This window comes from Podarcis cretensis (genome assembly GCF_951804945.1).
Source record: "Podarcis cretensis genome assembly, chromosome: 2".
NCBI lineage: Eukaryota > Metazoa > Chordata > Lepidosauria > Squamata > Lacertidae > Podarcis > Podarcis cretensis.
The window spans coordinates 40,519,258-40,538,202 of NC_137171.1; the positions used below are offsets into that span (position 1 = coordinate 40,519,258).

Below are 18,945 nucleotides of genomic sequence, written 5' to 3' on the forward strand. Positions count from 1 at the left end.
AGGACTCCAGTTCTGCACAGCAGCAGAGGGGCTAGATTACCAGGGCCGTATGCTTGCCAAATTTGTGGCAGTGCTCCTCTGCCTTTAAACAGCTACAGAACAAACAGAGATTCAACAGGTGCTGTTTCACCATCCCCACATTGGGGGGGGGGGCACAAGAACCCTGTCAGGAATAATATGATCATCCTATGCACCAGTAGAAGCTAGCCTAATCCTGTCCTGTTTGCATCCAGAGTACAAACTAAAGCAGATTCGGGAGCTGAGATATTTCTATATAGGGCTATGTACCATCATCACAACAAATTCCATTCTAAACAGGTTCTGCATTCACAGCAGCAGCAGCCTGTCATGAAGAAATTCAGATAGATGCAATGACCTGCAATGAAATTGTGCCTGGTGGATTTCCGCTTGTTATGCAAACTATTAAAGGCATAGCATGTTTAGCAGGGGGGAAATATAGCAAAAAAGCTTCATTCAGTCCTACGCTCACAGTGCAGAAACAGGGTTGATGAGAAGAGGTAGCACACCTAGCTCCATGGCCTTGTCAAGGCTTTGAAGACCTGAACAATCCCAAAACTCTGGATTCTGCAACCATGTTGAGAAAGAACATTGAGAAGAGAAGGGGGGGGGGTGCGTGTCCCTAGAAATGTAATTTGAAAAATGCTATATGGGCTTGATCAAGAGGCTATACTTCACCAACTGCAGTGGCATCACTTCAACAGAGAATCTGACAGATATTCATTTTGGTACGAGTGGGATTCAGTCCTGAATTCCTTAGATAAGTCCGCACAAGGAATGTCTGGCAGGACAAACTAAACTACGACCAGAACATTTGAACATGCAATGACCGCATACTGATCAGCTAATTAAGGAGTTATCCTTACTGGGGGAAATGTGCTCAGATCAAACAAGCTTCTCCCAGACATGAAAGGCTAAGGGAGGAGGCCATTCTGCTTAATTCTGTAACTCCCCCTCCCAGTGTAGAATTCAGTCTTCTGGCAATGTTCTGCCAGAAGCAAGGATACCAATTGTGTTGGATGAGGAAAGGCTGGTGTAGACTTTTGAAAGACCACAGTCAGCAACTATTTCTCGACCTGGGACTTTTGCATTGCTACAGCAGTCCTGCTGGGTTTTGGCGACTGCCTCAGTTTCCCCCTCTTATAGAATAAGCACAATGCTGCCACTGGTGATGTTTTGTGGGGAAGGGTGGTTTCAAAAAGAAAGAAAGAAAGAAAGAAAGAAAAGGTGTGTGAATGAAAAGCACAACTGGTAAAATCCATTACCTATAGGGCTCAATAGCAAAAATATCCTACAGGCCACAGAACTGGAGACAAGAAGGCGATATTATTATTAATGCACACTCACAAACTACTTATGGCACATTTGTGGTTGACAAGGGAAACCAAGACTGCTTCCCGATATCAGACCTGCAAATAAATCACTTGAAACAGTTCCAGGTTCACAGCAGCTTCTTGAAAAGGGGTCTCTTGATTCCCTCAGGAGCTTACCAGAACGTATATGGATCCCACAATTGCCCCTGGGAATTCTGCCAGCTTTGCATTGGGGAATGGGCTGTGGTGTCGTCAATACCAGCTCTATACAGTGGTACCTCAAGTTACATATGCTTCAGATTACAGACTCCGCTAACCCAGAAATAGTGCTTCAGGTTAAAAACTTTGCTTCAGGATGAGAACAGAAATTGTGCTCTGGCACCGCGGCGGCAGCAGGAGGCCCCATTAGCTAAAGTGGTGCTTCAGGTTAAGAACAGTTTCAGGTTAAGTACGGACCTCCGGAACGAATTAAGTACTTAACCTGAGGTACTACTGTATCAGCTTACACCACATATGAGCTGGCAAAGGGTACAGGTACTTCTCACAGAATGAACTGCAATCCTACCCCCTTAGTGTTGGCCGTGAACTGAGGATACTAAAACACACCTAACCATTCCTCGAGGCCTTTCTGCACCACACCTATAAGCATCTAGAGGCCTGCTCTTCTCCAAGCCTCCAAATGAGAGGCTATGCTTGGTAAGCATGGAACCACATCCCAGGACAGGAGGAATGACTGGTCACTGATACCCATTAAGTGAAGTAGGGGTGATCACCTCCCTCTGTGGTCCATGCAATATGTACACACACACACAAACACAGAATGGCTGGATGCACTGCCATGTGCCCTGCATGCATTGGGAAGAAGATGCAATATGTCTCGGCAGCAACCAGCTCTCAGGGTGCAGATGGGGTTTGGGTTTATTACAGGGCAGAGCAGAAAACACACTGCGTTCTGAGAGACTTGTGGAATTCTAGCCTTCAATACAATTGCAGCCTTAGCATCAGTGCAAGATTGTAAGCCACATCGTTGCAGCTGAGAGTGTAACAGTGTCAAAGTGAAGCTGACGAAGTAACAGAAGTAAGGAGGCAGAGAAAAGGAATCCAAGTTTTGTTATGGGCCATCCCCCTGTTCTCACAATTTACTTATCCAAAACAAAAGCCAAGTGATAGCTCAGTCAGTAGGGCATGAGACTCTTAAGCTCAGAGTTGTGGGTTCAAGCCCCATGTTGGGCAAAAGATTCTTGCATTGCAGTGAACTAGTTGACCCTCATGGCCCAACTCTATAATTCTTTATTATTTAATTGTGGTTATCCCTTTGAGATAAGAAATGTACAGTGGTACCTCGGGTTAAGTACTTAATTCATTCCGGAGGTCTGTTCTTAACCTGAAGCACCAGTCTGAAACTGTTCTTAACCTGAAGCACCAGTTTAGCTAATGGGGCCTCCTGCTGGCGCTGTGCTGCCAGAGCACGATTTCTGTTCTCATCCTGAAGCAAAGTTCTTAACCCGAAGTACTATTTCTGGGTTAGCAGAGTCTGTAACCTGAAGCGTATTTAACCCGAGGTACCACTGTACCTCTTTCCCATAAGTTAGTAAAATCTGGAACATCCACCGCTATAAATTTACATGGCTAATAATAGTTTAGCCTTTCCCTGCTGTGCTAACAGGCACCCCCAATTTGCAGGACATAATTAAGAAGGACATCTTTTATTGGAAACACAAACACAGCCAAATTCCGCCATGCATGAGCGACTCTGAAACGGCTTGCCTACCCTGCACATATAGCTATGCTGAAACTAATGCCACCAAATGCTGATTTAGGATATCACTGCAGCCGTGTAAATCTGCCACATTGTTACACAGATGTACCCAGGCGCTTGCATATGGAGCTGGCACCACTAGGGGCCAGCAGAGAGGCACAAAACAGCGCCATCCATACACACCCATTTTGCGGAGTTTTCTCTTCTGGGGGAAAGAGCAGCCATGGGCCTTGAAGCTTTCGGCATAGTTTAACATTCCAGCAGAAGCCTCCAATGCTGAGCTCCCACAACAGCTACTGGGCACCTAGGGATCTTTTAAACCCAGGGTATCACAGAGCTCCAGCATGAAATATACTGCAGCGATTTAGAAGGTCACACCAGTTCCTTCATAGACTTTCCACAGAGCAAAAGCAGCTCATTGTTTGCAACACACAACATGCTCCCATTCACTGGAGTCAAGGATTCTAGAGAGAAAATGCTGCCAGAAGTATGTTCATATGGACATGCCACACGAGTGAGAGAAGAATAAAGGTCCATATTTAAAAACAAAAACGAAAAACAAGCAACCAGTCACTGTCCCAAACTATGCAAGTAGGCAACCATGTCTCACCTTCCCAAGCCTCAGGTCTCCAACTCATCTTGTACGTCAGCTATGAGAAACTCTGACGTCCTCCGGACATTGCGGGACCCCAGCTCCCATCGGGCCCAGCCAACATGTCAAATGGTCAGGGATGATAGGAGTCAGAGTTCAACTACACTTGGAGATCCATAGGTTGTATGGAAATACCAACCAGTTTTAAATTCTGCTTCTATCCTTTCCCCCTTATTCTTCATATTTTATATACCAGTTAATACTGTCATTTCCAAGCAGGGATACATGAAGGATACAACATAAAAGCAATAAAAAATCGGGGGGGGGGGATCTCACTTAAAATGCCCACTGATTTGTTTTTAGAAGTCTTCAATGCACAAGTGCCAGAAGCTGACATCAAACAGGCACCTTCCCTGTTCAACTGGCAGGGAGTTCCACAGAATTGAACCCACAATACTGAACACTCCTATTGGAAGTGAGCTATGCATCTGAACCATGGAGAATCACTAACACTGACTCCCCTGAAAACCTCAATAATCACACTGGATATAAGGTACTGAGCAGTCTTCAAGGTATCCTGGACCAAATTGTTAAGGAACTTATAAATGAATACAAGAAGTGTGACCTTCCACAATACTGCCACATCACAATTATTCTTTAATTCCCTGAACGCCTACCTGGCAGATGTGTGGAGTGACTGCACTCCAGTTCCTATCAGGCATCAATTCCTAGATTTGCTTCACCATTAATGTTGATTGGCCAGTCCCACCGATTGTCACAAAGCTCTCCTTCAACCCATGAGATTTCCAGCTCCCATGGAAACACCAACTATCACCCTACCGGAGTGAGCTGTTCTAAACTAAGAACAAAAATGATGGCCCACTGCACAACCACAATTTTAATATTAACTCTTAATTGTTACATAAATAAATGTCCAATTTCAAGGCACTGATTTGAGAACATTTCAACTCTATTCAACTTTTGAAAAAATGTGCCTGGAGGGGATACAGAAGTGGAGCAATTCACATTGCATGACTATGCCTAAAGAAATGCTTTGGGATTCAACTCCTAGTGTCTCATTGAGAAGATACTCAAAGTGGCCAAGTTATGACTGGAGGAAATCTGGTCTTCAGTAATTATGATGGAATAAGGAACATCTGTAATCACTAAGTACCCTCAAAGCCACATGACCTTAGGAGACAATGTGATGTAGGAGGCAACAACAACTATGATATGGATTTGGCACTTGGTGCCATTTCCTTAGGGCATCCTCAGAACAGAAGCAACCCACAAGTAGAATGGTGGTTGATAGCAGATGCACAATATCTTAGGAAACGCCATCTTTGCCACACCCTAAGAACAAACTGGAGAGGTCACTGCAATTTTGAAACACTAAGGCCCAGCGTCAAACAGCCCAATCCTATGCATGTCTCCTCAAATTAGTTCTCAGATTAGGGTGTATAGGACTGCAGCCTACAGCAGCTCCCACAACTGCTAAGAAATTCCAGGACTTGAGCTGGGTAGAAGAACAATCTTAGGAGAGTGATTATTTACAAACTGAAATGGAAAAGGGCTCAGTTTAGGTCATAACTCCAAAACGGTTTCTCCCTCTCCACCTTCTTCCATAGGCAAAATTCAGCTTCTGCTTACATCATCTAGGTTTAAGATTTTAACTCTGGAGAATGGGAGGAGATGCTTTGCTCCCACACAGTGCAGCTGCAAATCTACAAGGATAGTCTTGCTGCATCATACCAAACATTCATCTACTCCAGTGGCCAACAAAAGCTTTTAGAGGCCTTATAAGCAAGGCATGACTATGATCCCAATGATCCCAATGGGAGAGCTCTCCCCCACTGATTGTTCCAAGCACTTAATATTCCTCCAGTGAACTCAGAGGTTCCATTTTTAGCTACCATGTCTAACATAATAGCAAACGCAGGTGGTTGTGTGCCACTGCCTAATGCTTAGGGGGTGCAACAAATATAAGGGAGTGGCTTCTACATACTCAGAAGACTCCCCAGATATTCAGAAGGTTGTGAATCAAAGTTTAATAGTCAATTAATTCATTTAATAGAAAGCAAGTTACACTCCCTCCACGCCTTCCTTATGGGAGAAGAGCCCTGTTAGATCAGACTAAAGCAGTGGTGGCCAAACTCGGCCCTTCAGCTGTTTTGGGACTACATTTCCACTGGTCCTGCTAGCTAGGGATGATGGGAGTTGTAGTCCCAAACAGCTGGAGGGCCAAGTTTAGCCACCATGAGACTAAAGGATTCCTAGTCCAGCATCTGTGGTGGCTGGTGCCCATTGGGACTAGTGGGGCAGAAGGCAGGGAGTCCAACAGTAGGTGGAGCCAGAGCCAATGAGAGGCAGAGCCGACGAGTTCTGCCCCCATCCTCCTCCCCACTGTGTTCTACAATGGCAACATTGAAACTAAGGAAGAGGAAACTGACAGCCAATGAAGAAGAAGAGTTTGGATTTGATACCCCGCTTTATCACTACCCGAAGGAGTCTCAAAGCGGCTAACATTCTCCTTTCCCTTCCTCCCTCACAACAAACACTCTGTGAGGTGAGTGAGGCTGAGAGACTTCAGAGAAGTGTGACTGGCCCAAGGTCACCCAGAAGCTGCATGTGGAGGAGCGGGGAATCGAACCTGGTTCACCAGATTACAAGTCCACCACTCTTAACCACTACACCACACTGGTGTAGTGCCATCCTCTGGGCTGAATGTAAGAAAGAAGGCAAAGAGGAGGGAGCTGGCTGAAGGGAGGTGAAAGGTGATGGGGTAACACCCCACTTGACAGACCAGCCTCCACTGTTGAGCATTCTGTAGATCATCAGTGGGCCTGACTACTCACAAGTAGGGAAGCTCACAAGTAGGGCAGGAGCAAAACAGAACTTTCCTGCTCATGAGCCCCGGCAACTGGTCTTCAGAGGAATATTCATACTCATATTCAAAACAATGGACTGCAGCCATTATTAGTTTTATCCTCCATTAACTGGTCTAATCCCCTTTTAAAACCATCCAAGTTGGTGACCATCTTTTGGACGCCATGCCCCACCCTCAAATTCTTAAACATTTATTCAGATGAAAAGATCGTCCATCCCCTCATCATTTTAATTGTGGAGGTTTTTGTTGTACCCTCTCTAGCTCCATAATTTATTTATTATTATTTTTTAATTATATGAAGTGAAGAAAACAGTGATAAAAACTTGCTCCAAAATCTAAGCTGCCATCTTTTCATCCTGTCAACTGGATTCAAAAGAGTCTTTGCTACCTGCATGGTATTTTGCTGTCATAAATTTGAGTAGATCATCAGCGGTCCTGACTACTTCCTTGTTTGCCTCTAGTTCCAGACAATTCATGAAACAAGTATAATAGCTATGGTGTCAATATATCTGTTGCACCCGTCTGTCCATTGAGAAAACTTGATATTTATGCATGTTCCCAGACTCCTGCCTTAACTAGTTACTGGCCTCTTAGCAAAGGATTCCTTTTTGTAGGAAGAATAAAATGCTGCAAAAGAATCGTGGTTGTCTGACAATAAGCCTTTCTCCATAGCATTCACATCTAATTAGTTAATAATAATGTCAGTGGTTTAAATTGTCTTGAGTGTAGCAGATTTATGATTCACCAACTTCTGAATTATCCAACTCCTGAGTTGTGGAAACAAGATACCTCTAGCCATTAAGCCATGGAAGTATTTTGCTACAAGCCAACGTGAGATGCGTGAACAAGCTGTATGCAGTGATAGTAACAAATACAAATCAACTGCAAGCAACAAAGTAAGCAGAAATGTTTGGATACTTAGAGATGAAACAAAAACCAGCAGCAACTCTGTGGCAAGTTAGGAAAGTTGCCAACTTACTGGGACTTTCTTGAACATGAATCCTCATTTTACCTGCTATTAACAGCTTCTACAGCTTAATCCAATGCATATTCACTGACCAGTTAAGACCTACTGTGTACTATAGGGCTTCCTCAAAGGTAAGTGTGCACAGAACTGCAGCCTTAATGTGCCAAATATATTACAGTTCTTTCTAGCTTATCTTCAAAGCACAACCGTGATCCAGACTGTAGAATATTCCGACCCACAGAGCTGTCAATTATGCCACTAAGAGTGTGCCACCTATACAGGTTTTATTCACAACCAAGACTCAAAACACATCAAGTGAGGCTAGATTTTAAATGTTGACATAAGCTTATGTCAAGTAGTGAGTGGGTGGGTAGGTAGAAGTGGGTGGGTAGGTAGCCAGAGTATATCACACACAAGATTATGTTCTAAGCAGCCATCTCGGTATTAACTATTCACAGATAATAATATTTTCTTCTGTATCAGAAAGCCAGGCAACAGAAGGGGAAGAGCCATAGCTCAGTGGTTGACCACATAATTTGCATTTAAAAGATATCGGGTTCAATCCCTGGCATCTCAAGGTAGAGCAGAAACCATGAAGTCCTGAAGATGTGCTCCAAGGGTAGACAATAGCAAGCCAGATGGACCAATGGACAGACTCAGTATAAGGCAGTTTCACACATTCCTGTAAGTTCACATGATCTTAATGGTGGGCCAATTCTTTCTTTCTCTTTTAAAAGAATGTTACAGATCACACTCTAGGTTTTCTGAAAGGTTGGTCAAGAAGTCAGAAGATGTAGGTTCTTAGAATCATAGAGCTGGAAGAGATCCCATGGGTCATCCATCTCAGCAAAAGCATCCATGGCAGATGGCCATCCCTTGAGCAACATGGGCTAAACAGTGAGGAGACCATTGCAAGACACACACACACACACACACACACACACACACTCACTCACTGATGGGAGTAGGGTGCAGGATTTCACCCAAACTGCACTCAGAGCAGGCCCTGAGGACTAGCTCATTGTCAAATCTATTTCCAAAAAGGTATCATAGGAGGCAAAGTGAAGAAAAGGTGACAGAATCCTTACCATCTGCGGACGTTTTGGCGCATTGAAACGAACTCAGGGACCCCTGGAGGGTGCAGTTCTGCCAAAGGGCTGATGTGTGCCCATCCCAAATGAGCCATTGCTGAAAGGGAAGGACAGAACACAGTGAGAGGAGGGGAAGCTTAAAAGGAGCAGGGCCACATACAAACTAAGCACTGAGAGAAACCATGTACTAAAAGTGATCCCTCTCCTGGTGCAAGTTCATCTGCATGTCTCTTCTTGCTTTGTCCTTAAGGACTGAAATGAATCCCTGAGCAGTAAAGAGGCATTTTAAGCTTTCTTTAAAAAAAAACACCTAAAAAAAACACCTTTGTGCATAACTAAAAGCTTATTTACGGGGGGTGGGAGCACACAAAAACAAACACAATCCTATTTAAATTGACTGAAATAAAGAAAAAGTGCTTCGTACTTTCATTCTTTGCATCCATTGCAAAAGGAGAGAGTTCAAAGAAAAAGCAATCACCTCTCTCTTTAAGCTTTTGCCAAATCGACAGGGAAAGGGAAATCCAGTTCCCCAAGCTTCACCTCCCACTCCCAACATATCCATTGGCTGTTTTTCCTTTTCTTTTTTTGTAAGACCTTATTGAAAAGCATGCAAATGAAACAAGCTGCTCACACAATTGATTACAAAGCCACTTCCGGGCCTGCCCCAGGAGGTGGAGTTGCGGGCTTCATGCCCACCCACGCGAGCGGGGGCTGGCCCCAGCCCCCGCGAGAGCAGGGGAATCCCCGTCGGGCCCGCCCCCCCAGCCAGCCAATCAGCTGGTCAGCGGGGGGGCGTGGCTTGCCCTATTTAGGGCTGGCGCGGAGGGGGCTCGCCCTCTTTTCGCCGGCTTGCCCCCACGTTTTTCCCCACCCTCCCTCCCTTTAAGTAGGTTTAGGCTTAGGCACGCCTTTGACATTGCTATGGACTTCGGTCTGTCGCCGCAAGGGGCATGGTAGGAATTTTTCCCAATTGGCAATTTCGGGCCCTTTGGTTTTTCGCCTACCTCGTAGCAACTCGTCACAACTTCTCGGCATTGGCGGTAGGCATTGGTAAGAAGGGGTTAAGACGATGTGTGGGGGGGAGGAACGCCATCACCTCCCCCCAGCGAGCGAAGGGTGGTCCGTTAAAGGACCCCGGGGGGCGTGGCCCTGTCCGAAGCCTATGGAGGTGTGGGCCAAAGGCACGCCCCAGAGCGGTGACCCGGGGGAGCTCCTAGTCAACGTGCCTCGCGGGAGTCTCCCCCGATATAAGGTTAACCCTTCCCCGTGTCTCCAGCAAATGGGCTGGAGCCGGATAGCCGTTAGGACCAATGCCTATGCCAATGCCTCTCATTCCTGAATTCAATAAAGTTGTGGCCTAATTCACCCAATTAACCTTACATACGGTGTCTTGTGTCTTTATTTATCCTGGTGGGGGCGGGAACTCGCCACGCAATCAGGCATTCATTGACACACCTCTGCCTAAGGTAACAGATTAGCTAACAGATATGGAAATGTGAATGCATCAAGCAGCATAGTAATTCTTCTCCTGAATGCTGAATATGTAGTGGCTGACTGTACAGGCAAGTCACTTAGCGGAGAGGGAAATGTGCTCTGTAGATTTTCAGGCTCCCTCTCTTCCCTAGAACTTAAAACCAGTTCTGGGACAGAGTCCTGGCTCAGATTTAACAAAGCTTTGTGGCTCTCCTAGTTTGGCTTTTCTTTTTAACTAGCAAAGACTAACATTATTTATAAAGGTTTCATATGCTTCAAAATGCTCACACAATTCCAGAAACCTGATCTCCGAAAAAAACAAACGGTTCTTCAGCTATTCTTGGGACGCAAACAATGAAGTCATTGGGGAGCCATTTTGGCTGCAACAGCTTCCTTTTTCATGAGAAGCCATTGGATCTCCATCGTGATCAGTTCCATCAAGAAGCACTGGGGTTGCAAACAAAAACAGCCTAACCCTAACATGTTTGCTCAGACCTTTCACTGAGTTCAGTGGAGAAAGTGCAGTTTTAAATGCAAAGTAAACTTCTACAGATTCCAATGGAATCACATCTACAGGCAGAGAGCATCAGGACCAGAGTTCAAAAGCTCTGGTTCACCCTCCTGCCCTTTAGCAACTTGGAAGGGAATTGGAAAACAAATGAGGAGTGTTTGTACTTACACTGACAATTGTTGAGACGAAGAGAAGGACAAGCACTGAAACATGGAGCACAATGATTCCCAACAACAAAAGGAGCATTTTGGCAAAAGTGTTGGATAGATCTGGAAGGGAAAAATAAAACACACAGACACATTTAAGTAAAGGGAGAAAGGTTACCAGTGAACAGCCTTCTACATAATCCTGGGATGATGAGGCAAGTCTAATTTTGAGACATGAACAGCAGAGGGTGCCTCTGAGACAGAAAATATACACCATATGGTTTGACGAAGCTAAATAAATACATGAAAAAATAATATACATCATATATGTGTGTGTGTGTGTGTGTGTGTGTGTGTGTGTGTGTAAGAGGGGGCAGAGAATGTGCACTGAAGGTGGAGGCAGATGGGAAGTTTTCAAACTTCTTGACTAGGAGATCTAGCCAATAGGGGCAGGGCAGGGAGTAATTAATCTTGCATGTCTGAAGAAATTCAACCAATTTGGCAGGTTTGGAAAGTAAAGGGTGAGATTTGAAATAAACCAGACCCAGAGCCTGGTGCAGTGAACATACCCATCAAAAGGCAAACAGAGCTGAAGGGGTCAGAATAAATGATCTGAAACTCCCCTCCAACCTCTCCCTAAAATATCACATCTTTTAGATTATTTCCCTTTTCAGGGCTGGATTCCTTCCTCTCCCTGCCCCCACCCCCACCCCCACCCCCGCCTCCAAGATTTGGAAAACTTATGGTGACTATTGGCATATGGAAAAACTCAAACAACATCACATTCCTCAAAGTTTCCATTGTATTGCGGGGGGGGGGCACTCTGCTCCCAAACAGCCAGCAGATGATGAGGTGATATATACATATATCAAGTATCTGTTTTCTAAATGAGTACTTAAGAAAGAGCTCCAAAGCAGAAAAGAAAAGAGTCTAAAATAAAGCAGGAAAACAGCCACCCTGCTTGGACTAGACCTCCACTGGCTCAGGAGGCGGGAAATGGAAACCGTTATGCCACAAAGCCACCATTCTCCCTTGAATAATCAACATTTGGAGCCCATTAAACCAGCAGCACCACAAACTCAGCCAGCCAGCTATCTCCCCCACAGCTTCTAAATAGAACGTGGAAACTGTACAAAAATACAGATATTGCATGAAATTCACAAAAAACCATGGTTTCCCTCTTTTTTGGGTGTATGGTGGGGCAAGATTCCTAGACGGCCAATTGTGGGAGAGATGGAATTTGGGGAGCAGGCACAACGATCAAGTCCTGCGGATTCGGAGGGACCAGGGGATCAGTTATTTGAAATACTGTTGTAAAAAGTTTGGGTGGGGGGGATCTTTATAATCAAATGGGAGAAATCTCTCTAGGCAAGTTTTCTTTCACAGAAGAGCGCCATGCAATCTCTCGCGTTCCCCTTTACGCACACTTCAAAATCTGCCAAGCGACTGTTATGAGGAGTGGAATTCTTCCAGGGCCGGCGGGGTGGGGGGAGGAGGGGGGAAAGATCTACGTGCTAAAATGTTTCAATCCGTTTCTAATTATATCAGCCCCAGCCTGGAGTAGCGGACTTTCTCAGCGGCGCGAAGCCTTGGGGAGAGCTCTCCACCCCACTCTCACCGCTAGACACATTAGTCCTACAAAGTGGGGTTCAATGCAACAGGCATCAACACGCAGCGAGCCCCCGATAAACTTTCTGGGGAGCTGGGTCGAGTAGGGTCCCGCATCCAGGGGTCGAAGGCTGGGTGGGGCTGCTGCTGACGTTATAATCCAAATCTAGAGTGCGCGCACGGACTGTAGAGGGGCCATAGGTCCGGTTGCGAAGAGAGGTCCCAGGGGGCGCTTCAGTGGAAAAATCTCTTGCTCCCCTCCACCCCAAATATCTATCTGTAAAAGAATGCGCTGGGAAGACAGGCGGGTTACTTACTGGTCTGCAAAAAATTAAAATAAAAGCTCGCGCTCCCTCTGGCAGGCGACCTGGCCACTCGCTCTCTCCGACGAAGACTGCGCGCCGAGTGCGGGCGCCCGCGTGCCTCCCCGTCCGAAGATCGAGTGAGCCCGCGAATGGGCGGGACCCCAAGAACAACGCCCAATGGTGGCCGGGCGCCAAGCAGGGCGGGTCCAGGGCGCCGGCGTAAACCGACGGGCAGGAGAAAGGGCGGGCGTCTATAAATACTTTCCCGGACGGGAAAGGAAAAGGGAGAGCGCGCGGACGATCGCTTTGCCAATGGAGCGGCCGCCTTGGATCGTGGGCCCCAGAAATCCAAGCCCGGATAACTACAGTTTCTCTTCTGGGTTTTTCTTTCTTTCTTTCCTTCTTTCTTTCTCATCCCCAGTGCAAAAGCGGAATGCAGGGGTGCCAACTTGAATAAAATATTGGGGGGCCCAGGTAAGCCCCGCCCCAGATAATTGATTACAAAATGAGGGGCACCCACACCATAGGAATAGCAATGCCCACCAACTCAAATATTTTAGGGGGGGCAAAGGGACTTCAGCCCCTACGAGTTGGCTGCTATGGCGGAGGGCATGGGAAAGATCGTGGCCCCGCGGTACAAGCACTCTCCCCTCTCCGGTCCTGGGAAAGCGATGTTCCTTGCTGAAACGCAAGGCGGGTCAAGAGGCGGCGGCGGTGGAGATCTTCGCGTCCGGTCGTCCTCGGATGGCTGCGGATGCAAATCCCTCGAAGAGAGGGGCGCAGGACGGGGGCGCGATGGCCAGGTAGGCGCAGCTACCATGGAGCCGCTGATGGGCTCCGGGGATCCAGAGGAAGTAGAGGCCAACGGCCTGATGTGCCTAGGGAGCTCAGCTAGGCACAACGGATTCAGCACAGTCCGTCCACGCCAAAGTCCATTAAGCGCTTCCTTTTCCACACGTCCCGTCCCAGTGCTCGTCTCACTTGGGTGGAATGCGGTGCGTGGCACACAACACACGCGCAAGGCGTTCCATCGGTAACCCCGAGAAGAGACCGCAACCCTACACTCTCCTTATAGCTGCTCTTGATTCGATTTCTGGCGTGTTCCCGGGGATTTTTTTAACCGCTCTGCGCCCCCCCGCCAGCTGATGCGTGCAAGAGCAAGCTGCGTCCGATCGCTCCTGGGCCAGAAGGCTCAGGTTTGTCCCGGCCACCCTCACCCCAAAACCTGTTGTTGCCTATGTTGCACGCTCTCTCTCAAGCCGATCACATCCGTTCCTCTCTCGATTTCATTTATCTGCATTTGTGTACTGCTCACCTGACACCCAGAGAGGAATCCGATGGCGGGCGTAGCATACCTCACCCTTTAAATTGATTGTATTGCTAGGATTTCACACCTGACAGACGTCTGCCACCTGTCTTCCTACCACCACCACCTCCCGCCCATAGTATCCGGAGCAGTGGAACTGTAGCATCAGTTCTAGAGTGTTGTATCGGTGACAATCCGAATTAAGAGAACAGCCACCGCGTTTCTCGAAGTTGTGCTCCTCGTGAATCTTTGGCACCCCCAAGCCTGTAAGAGGAAAGGCTGTCCCAATACTGATGTCTGCTAGAGCTGAGCGTTTATTAATTAATAAATAAATAATAAAAACAATAAACAACTTACCAAGGCCAAAGAGCTCGATCTTTTTTTTTCAAGCAGTATTCCCTAGAAAGCGAGAGCCAGGTGGGATTAAACTCCAGTTGCTGGATCTCGGACAGAAGCAGATCTGCCTCTAAACTCCTGTGCGCGCCGAGTGAGCCCTCGCTGGTTGCAAACCCTTTACTGCATCCGCAGGTCTCGTGCTCGCCCGGTTTATTCAGCCCCCGTTCCAACGCCCAGATATGTCATGGTGGCCTGAGAGAGAACACCCTTTACTATTTAAAGGGGCAGCGCCTCTCTATCTTTATCCTTCGGCAGGGAACATCGCCAGCACGCAGGGCCTATTTAGGGTGAGCAAAGGATTACTCCGCCGCGAGGGAGTGGCCGGCTTGACATCTCCGTGGTCGGAAGCCTGGGTGAAAAGTCCGGAACGATGTCAATCATTCCGTTGGCAGCTGTCGTTCAAAGACCGAGGCAAAGGGAGAGTGGACAAGGAGAGCTAAAGGTGATGGAACCAGCGGCTCTGATTTTTCCCGTGCCATACAATAAGTGGCTTCACTGAATAGATTTGCAACATCAGTTTAGCTCACCTGGTTGTAAGAATGGGAGATGCATAGCCTTTAGGGATTTTCCCCGCTTTGCATTTCGATCGCACAAGGGTTTCTCCTCCAATCCACAGTGCCATCATCCCTGAAGACTGGCTGTCCTTGGTGGAGGTGGGGCAGATGTGTGTTCCTTGGGTACTCATCCTTAACACCTGTAAGTTTAGTTACAGGAGATGCCTTCAGCCAAACAGGAGAGAAGAGGGGAAAGTCACATTTACAGGGATCCTCATTCTCCCCCTCCTCCAAAGAACCATCAAAATGCAGGCCATGCCTGCTGCCATGTGAAAATCACAGATCTGTACCTAGATCTGTACCTATCTGTAACTAGATCTGTACCTGCCATGGAACATCATGTATCCTCTGGATTTGATAATGGAACTTGCAGATTCTGTTTAAAAGCCATCAAGTTTGGAGGGTGTTAATTCGGAATTTGTTAATTCCACTCTACAGACTGCATCACGTTTATTTATCCTAGGAACAACTTATTGAAGGAGGCTTATTTCTTCCTTGCTGAGGAAGATGGACAGAAGATAGCCAACGCTTCCAAAGCTAGGATCTCAACCCAGGTCCCAGCCCACTGTTCAGTCCATTTGTGACCAATTTAAGGTCTGATATGAAAAGTCCTTTTAGATAGCTAGCTTGTTCACTTAACTTCAGAAGATGAAATCTGGTTTGGTTCATCTGTCCCTACCTGCATCTTTTACATGCATCTTTTACAAGGGAGGTTTGTTTTGCTAAATGTGTTTTCTGTCCAGCTTGTAGGCAAGGGGAACTTTTTATTTTTAATATCGCTCTTTTGCGCAAATGCATTTCTGTCTAAAAGAGCTGTTTTAATTGTAAAAATAGAAATACCGTAAATTGTCCCTTCAGCACCTGGTTGTGGGAAAAGGCAGACTGCAGCCTTTACTTTGGGCGGATGCAAACAAAATGGAAGTAGAGGGCATGGAGGGAGGCAGCATCCAGCAAAATATCACCATGGGCAAGGCTTTTATTCAGCCGGAACTCACACAACCGCAGTTCCAGCACCTCTCAGGTGGGCACCAATGCCATTCCAAGAGAACAAGGAAGGTGTTTCTGTTGATTTCCGGTACATCTTTTTCTATAAAAATAGCACTGACCACAGGTATATATTTTTTAAAAAAACCATCACCAACAAACAGGCAGTATCCCAATCAACCCCACCCCCAAACACCACATTTCACAACATAGGACTACTGTGAGTAGGGGCTGGGCACACCACATTGGAGATCCCATAAGGGCAAACTCATCCTTTCTTTCCACACTGTGGCTCCAGTCTAAATCACCAGCCTGGCCAGAACGGCTTTCATTTTATACCTTCTGAGCTTGATGAGGCATGTGAGCCTCACCTGTCCTGAGCCTACTCCAGCTGAGGAATCACACACCTCCTCCCCGAACTAGCAGCCTCACTTGGGCTGACAGCTGTAAGTTCTGGAATCCTGAGGTACGTCCCATTTTGAGGCAAAACAAGAAGTGCCACCCAGCTCTGCTGCACCACCACCTGTGGGATGCTCACTACCACTGCGCCACCTATCAGTGGCACTGCAGCTGTACCACTAGCTGAGTCACCTCCACCACTTGTTGAGAAGCAGTGCTGGCACGGGTGCCGATTCCATGAAAGAGCTTTCAATATCTCACCCAAATCTCATGAGATCTTTTGCTCTCCTTGACATCTTGCAAGACTTTGCAGGAAATTAGCACCTATACTGGCACCGCTTCTCTGGCAGAGGTGGGGGCTTGGCAGGAGGTGCCTATGAGGGTGCTGCCTCGGGGGCTTCTAATTCACACCACTTCGTGGGTGGGCTGACCTTCCCTGAGGTCATTATGGGCGTCCACACTGGTATCTGTTTACCTGTAAGCACATACCTTTCTTTTTTCTTTTTTAATACAAGTTTCTCAATATAGCAGATTTGCACAAAACATCAGCTCTGTGTGTGGGTGTTGCTCCAAGCCCAGGAAACCTGAGATCCGTGGATATTTGTTTACATGTGCACGTACACCTTTTGTGATCTACCATGCTTGCAAAAAAGAGCAGTCCAAAAATGAAAATAAGTCATGCCTCACTCCAAACTAGGCATGGATTTGGAGTTGTTCACATGAAAGGCTTCCTGTCACTTCATTTCCTCCCCCTTTCCTCCCCATCTCCTGTACCCATGGGTGTAGCCGGGGGGGGGGGCAGCGGGATCCACAAATATTATTCCAAAGCATTGAAAGTACTCAATTATCTGAGGTTGCCCCCCGCCCCCTGCAGAAGCCTGTCCCGTGCAATGTCCTATTTATGGGGTATTTTTATCCGTGTTTTCCTAAGAAAAACTCCACAACCTTAATTTCCTAAAAAAAAAAAAAAAGCTCAACAAAGCTCAACAACTGGATTTCCAACCCCCCCCCAAAAAAAAAACCCTAACAGAAATCTTGGCTACGCCCATGCTTTTTGTTGCCATCCAGAACATGATGGATAATACAGTATACAGTACCAGCAAATCATGTAGGAGAAGCCAGAAATGGAGAATCATGCTGAACAAATGGTATGGTGGCCTTCACATTTGTTCCAGCTCAGCAATTTTATGATGTTGTGCAATAGTCTGGAAGACTGCAGTGCTATGCATGCTTATGTGGGTGGGAGTAAGTTTCACTGAACTTACTTATAAGTAAGCATCAGCAGAGTTGAATGACTATACTCAGGGATATATACTCATTGGGTATGCCCCAGTGCAATGAGCAACACTAGGAAAGCAGGTGTTTTTGGATTTTGCCCCTCCTTACCTTGGAAACCTAACCATTTTTTTGGTCAATGGGAGTCCTCTGTAATATTTTCTTATGTCGTCTCTGATCATACATTTCAGTTCACAATTTGTTAGGATCTTTGGTTTAAGTAAATTGCTAGAGAGACAAATGAGGTGACACCCAAGTGCCATGGAAAATCCAGCAACCTCAGTGTTGCTTTTAGTGAATTATTATACAAATCAGAGTTTTCTTAGGGTGTGCATTTGAATCATGTGTTCATCAGGGTAGAAGCAGGTTCTGATCTGAATTTTTATTATTATTACTACTACTATTCTTATTAATTAAATTTGTACACTGCCCTTCATCCGTAGATCTCAGAGCCGTTCACAACATAAAAATGCAAGATTAATGAATCCAAAAACTCCCCCAAAAGTTTATCAGCACTACTATCTGAGATCTATTTGAATAAGAAGCTGCCTCTCTCCTCCTCCTTTCCCTTCACACACACACACACACACACACACACACACACACCCTTTCACTTCAAGTATTCCATCCATAAGGCATTCCAAACATGGGCATGTGCTCTCCAGGGGGAAGAACTCAAGCACTCTTAGTTTCTAATGATGTGCAGATAAAGTGAAGTTTGTTTCGAAGACTGAGTAGGCACTTTGTTCCTTATGTACAATGCCCACTTTCTTGGCGCTAGTGTTGTGCAGAGTAATTGGCCTCTAACTAAGAGTCCTGAGCAGCTGCTTGAAAGCGAGGGAAGAGGGACTGCTGTAGGGCAGCCTCCCCCAACCTGGTGCCCTCCAGCTGTTGCTAGACTACAGCTGCCAACAACCCTTTCCCCCTTGGCTGCGCTGACTGGAACGTCCAGTAAGATACCAGGCTGCTGTGGGGGAAATCAGCTGAGATTGTTTCGTATGCAGCATTAAGACATCTGAGGATGGCATTGCACAGACTTACTACAATTTAATTCCTGGTTGGATATCAATATTAAATGTTTAAAATAAGTGCGCACACAAACACACCCATATAGCTATTTAGGGCACAATCCAATCCCCAGGCACTGTCTGATAGGACTTAGTGAAATGCAAGGCTACCACTGTATTGACAGCCCTGCCACTCACACTGTCCAGGACAGACAGTAGAGAGGCAAGTCAATGTCCTAGCTTGAAGCTGGTGCAGCAATCACACCCAAACCAGGCCAGTAATTCAGCCGCCCCTCCCCATCCTGATATGATACTTCTGTCATGTGATTTGCCATTTCTTTATTTGTTGCTTTT

The 18,945-nt window shown here is 46.4% G+C and overlaps 1 protein-coding gene across 2 annotated transcripts in view; it reads right to left on the reverse strand.

Moving 5' to 3' along the window:
• The window catches only part of PMP22 (peripheral myelin protein 22), a 32,692-nt gene extending 18,141 nt beyond the window's left edge, over window positions 1–14,551 (reverse strand). The window contains exons 1-3 of one of the 2 annotated variants that reach the window (XM_079966239.1): window positions 14,334–14,551; window positions 10,780–10,880; window positions 8,625–8,724 (exon numbers count right to left, since the gene is read on the reverse strand). In XM_079966239.1, coding sequence (XP_079822365.1) covers window positions 8,625–8,724; window positions 10,780–10,857 — 178 coding nt within the window. In that variant the 5' untranslated portion in view covers window positions 10,858–10,880; window positions 14,334–14,551. Of the gene's footprint in view, window positions 1–8,624; window positions 8,725–10,779; window positions 10,881–12,682; window positions 12,827–14,333 lie in introns of those variants that run through there. The other variant, XM_079966238.1, reaches the window with a different exon arrangement.
• Between the last annotated feature and the right edge of the window lie 4,394 nt (window positions 14,552–18,945).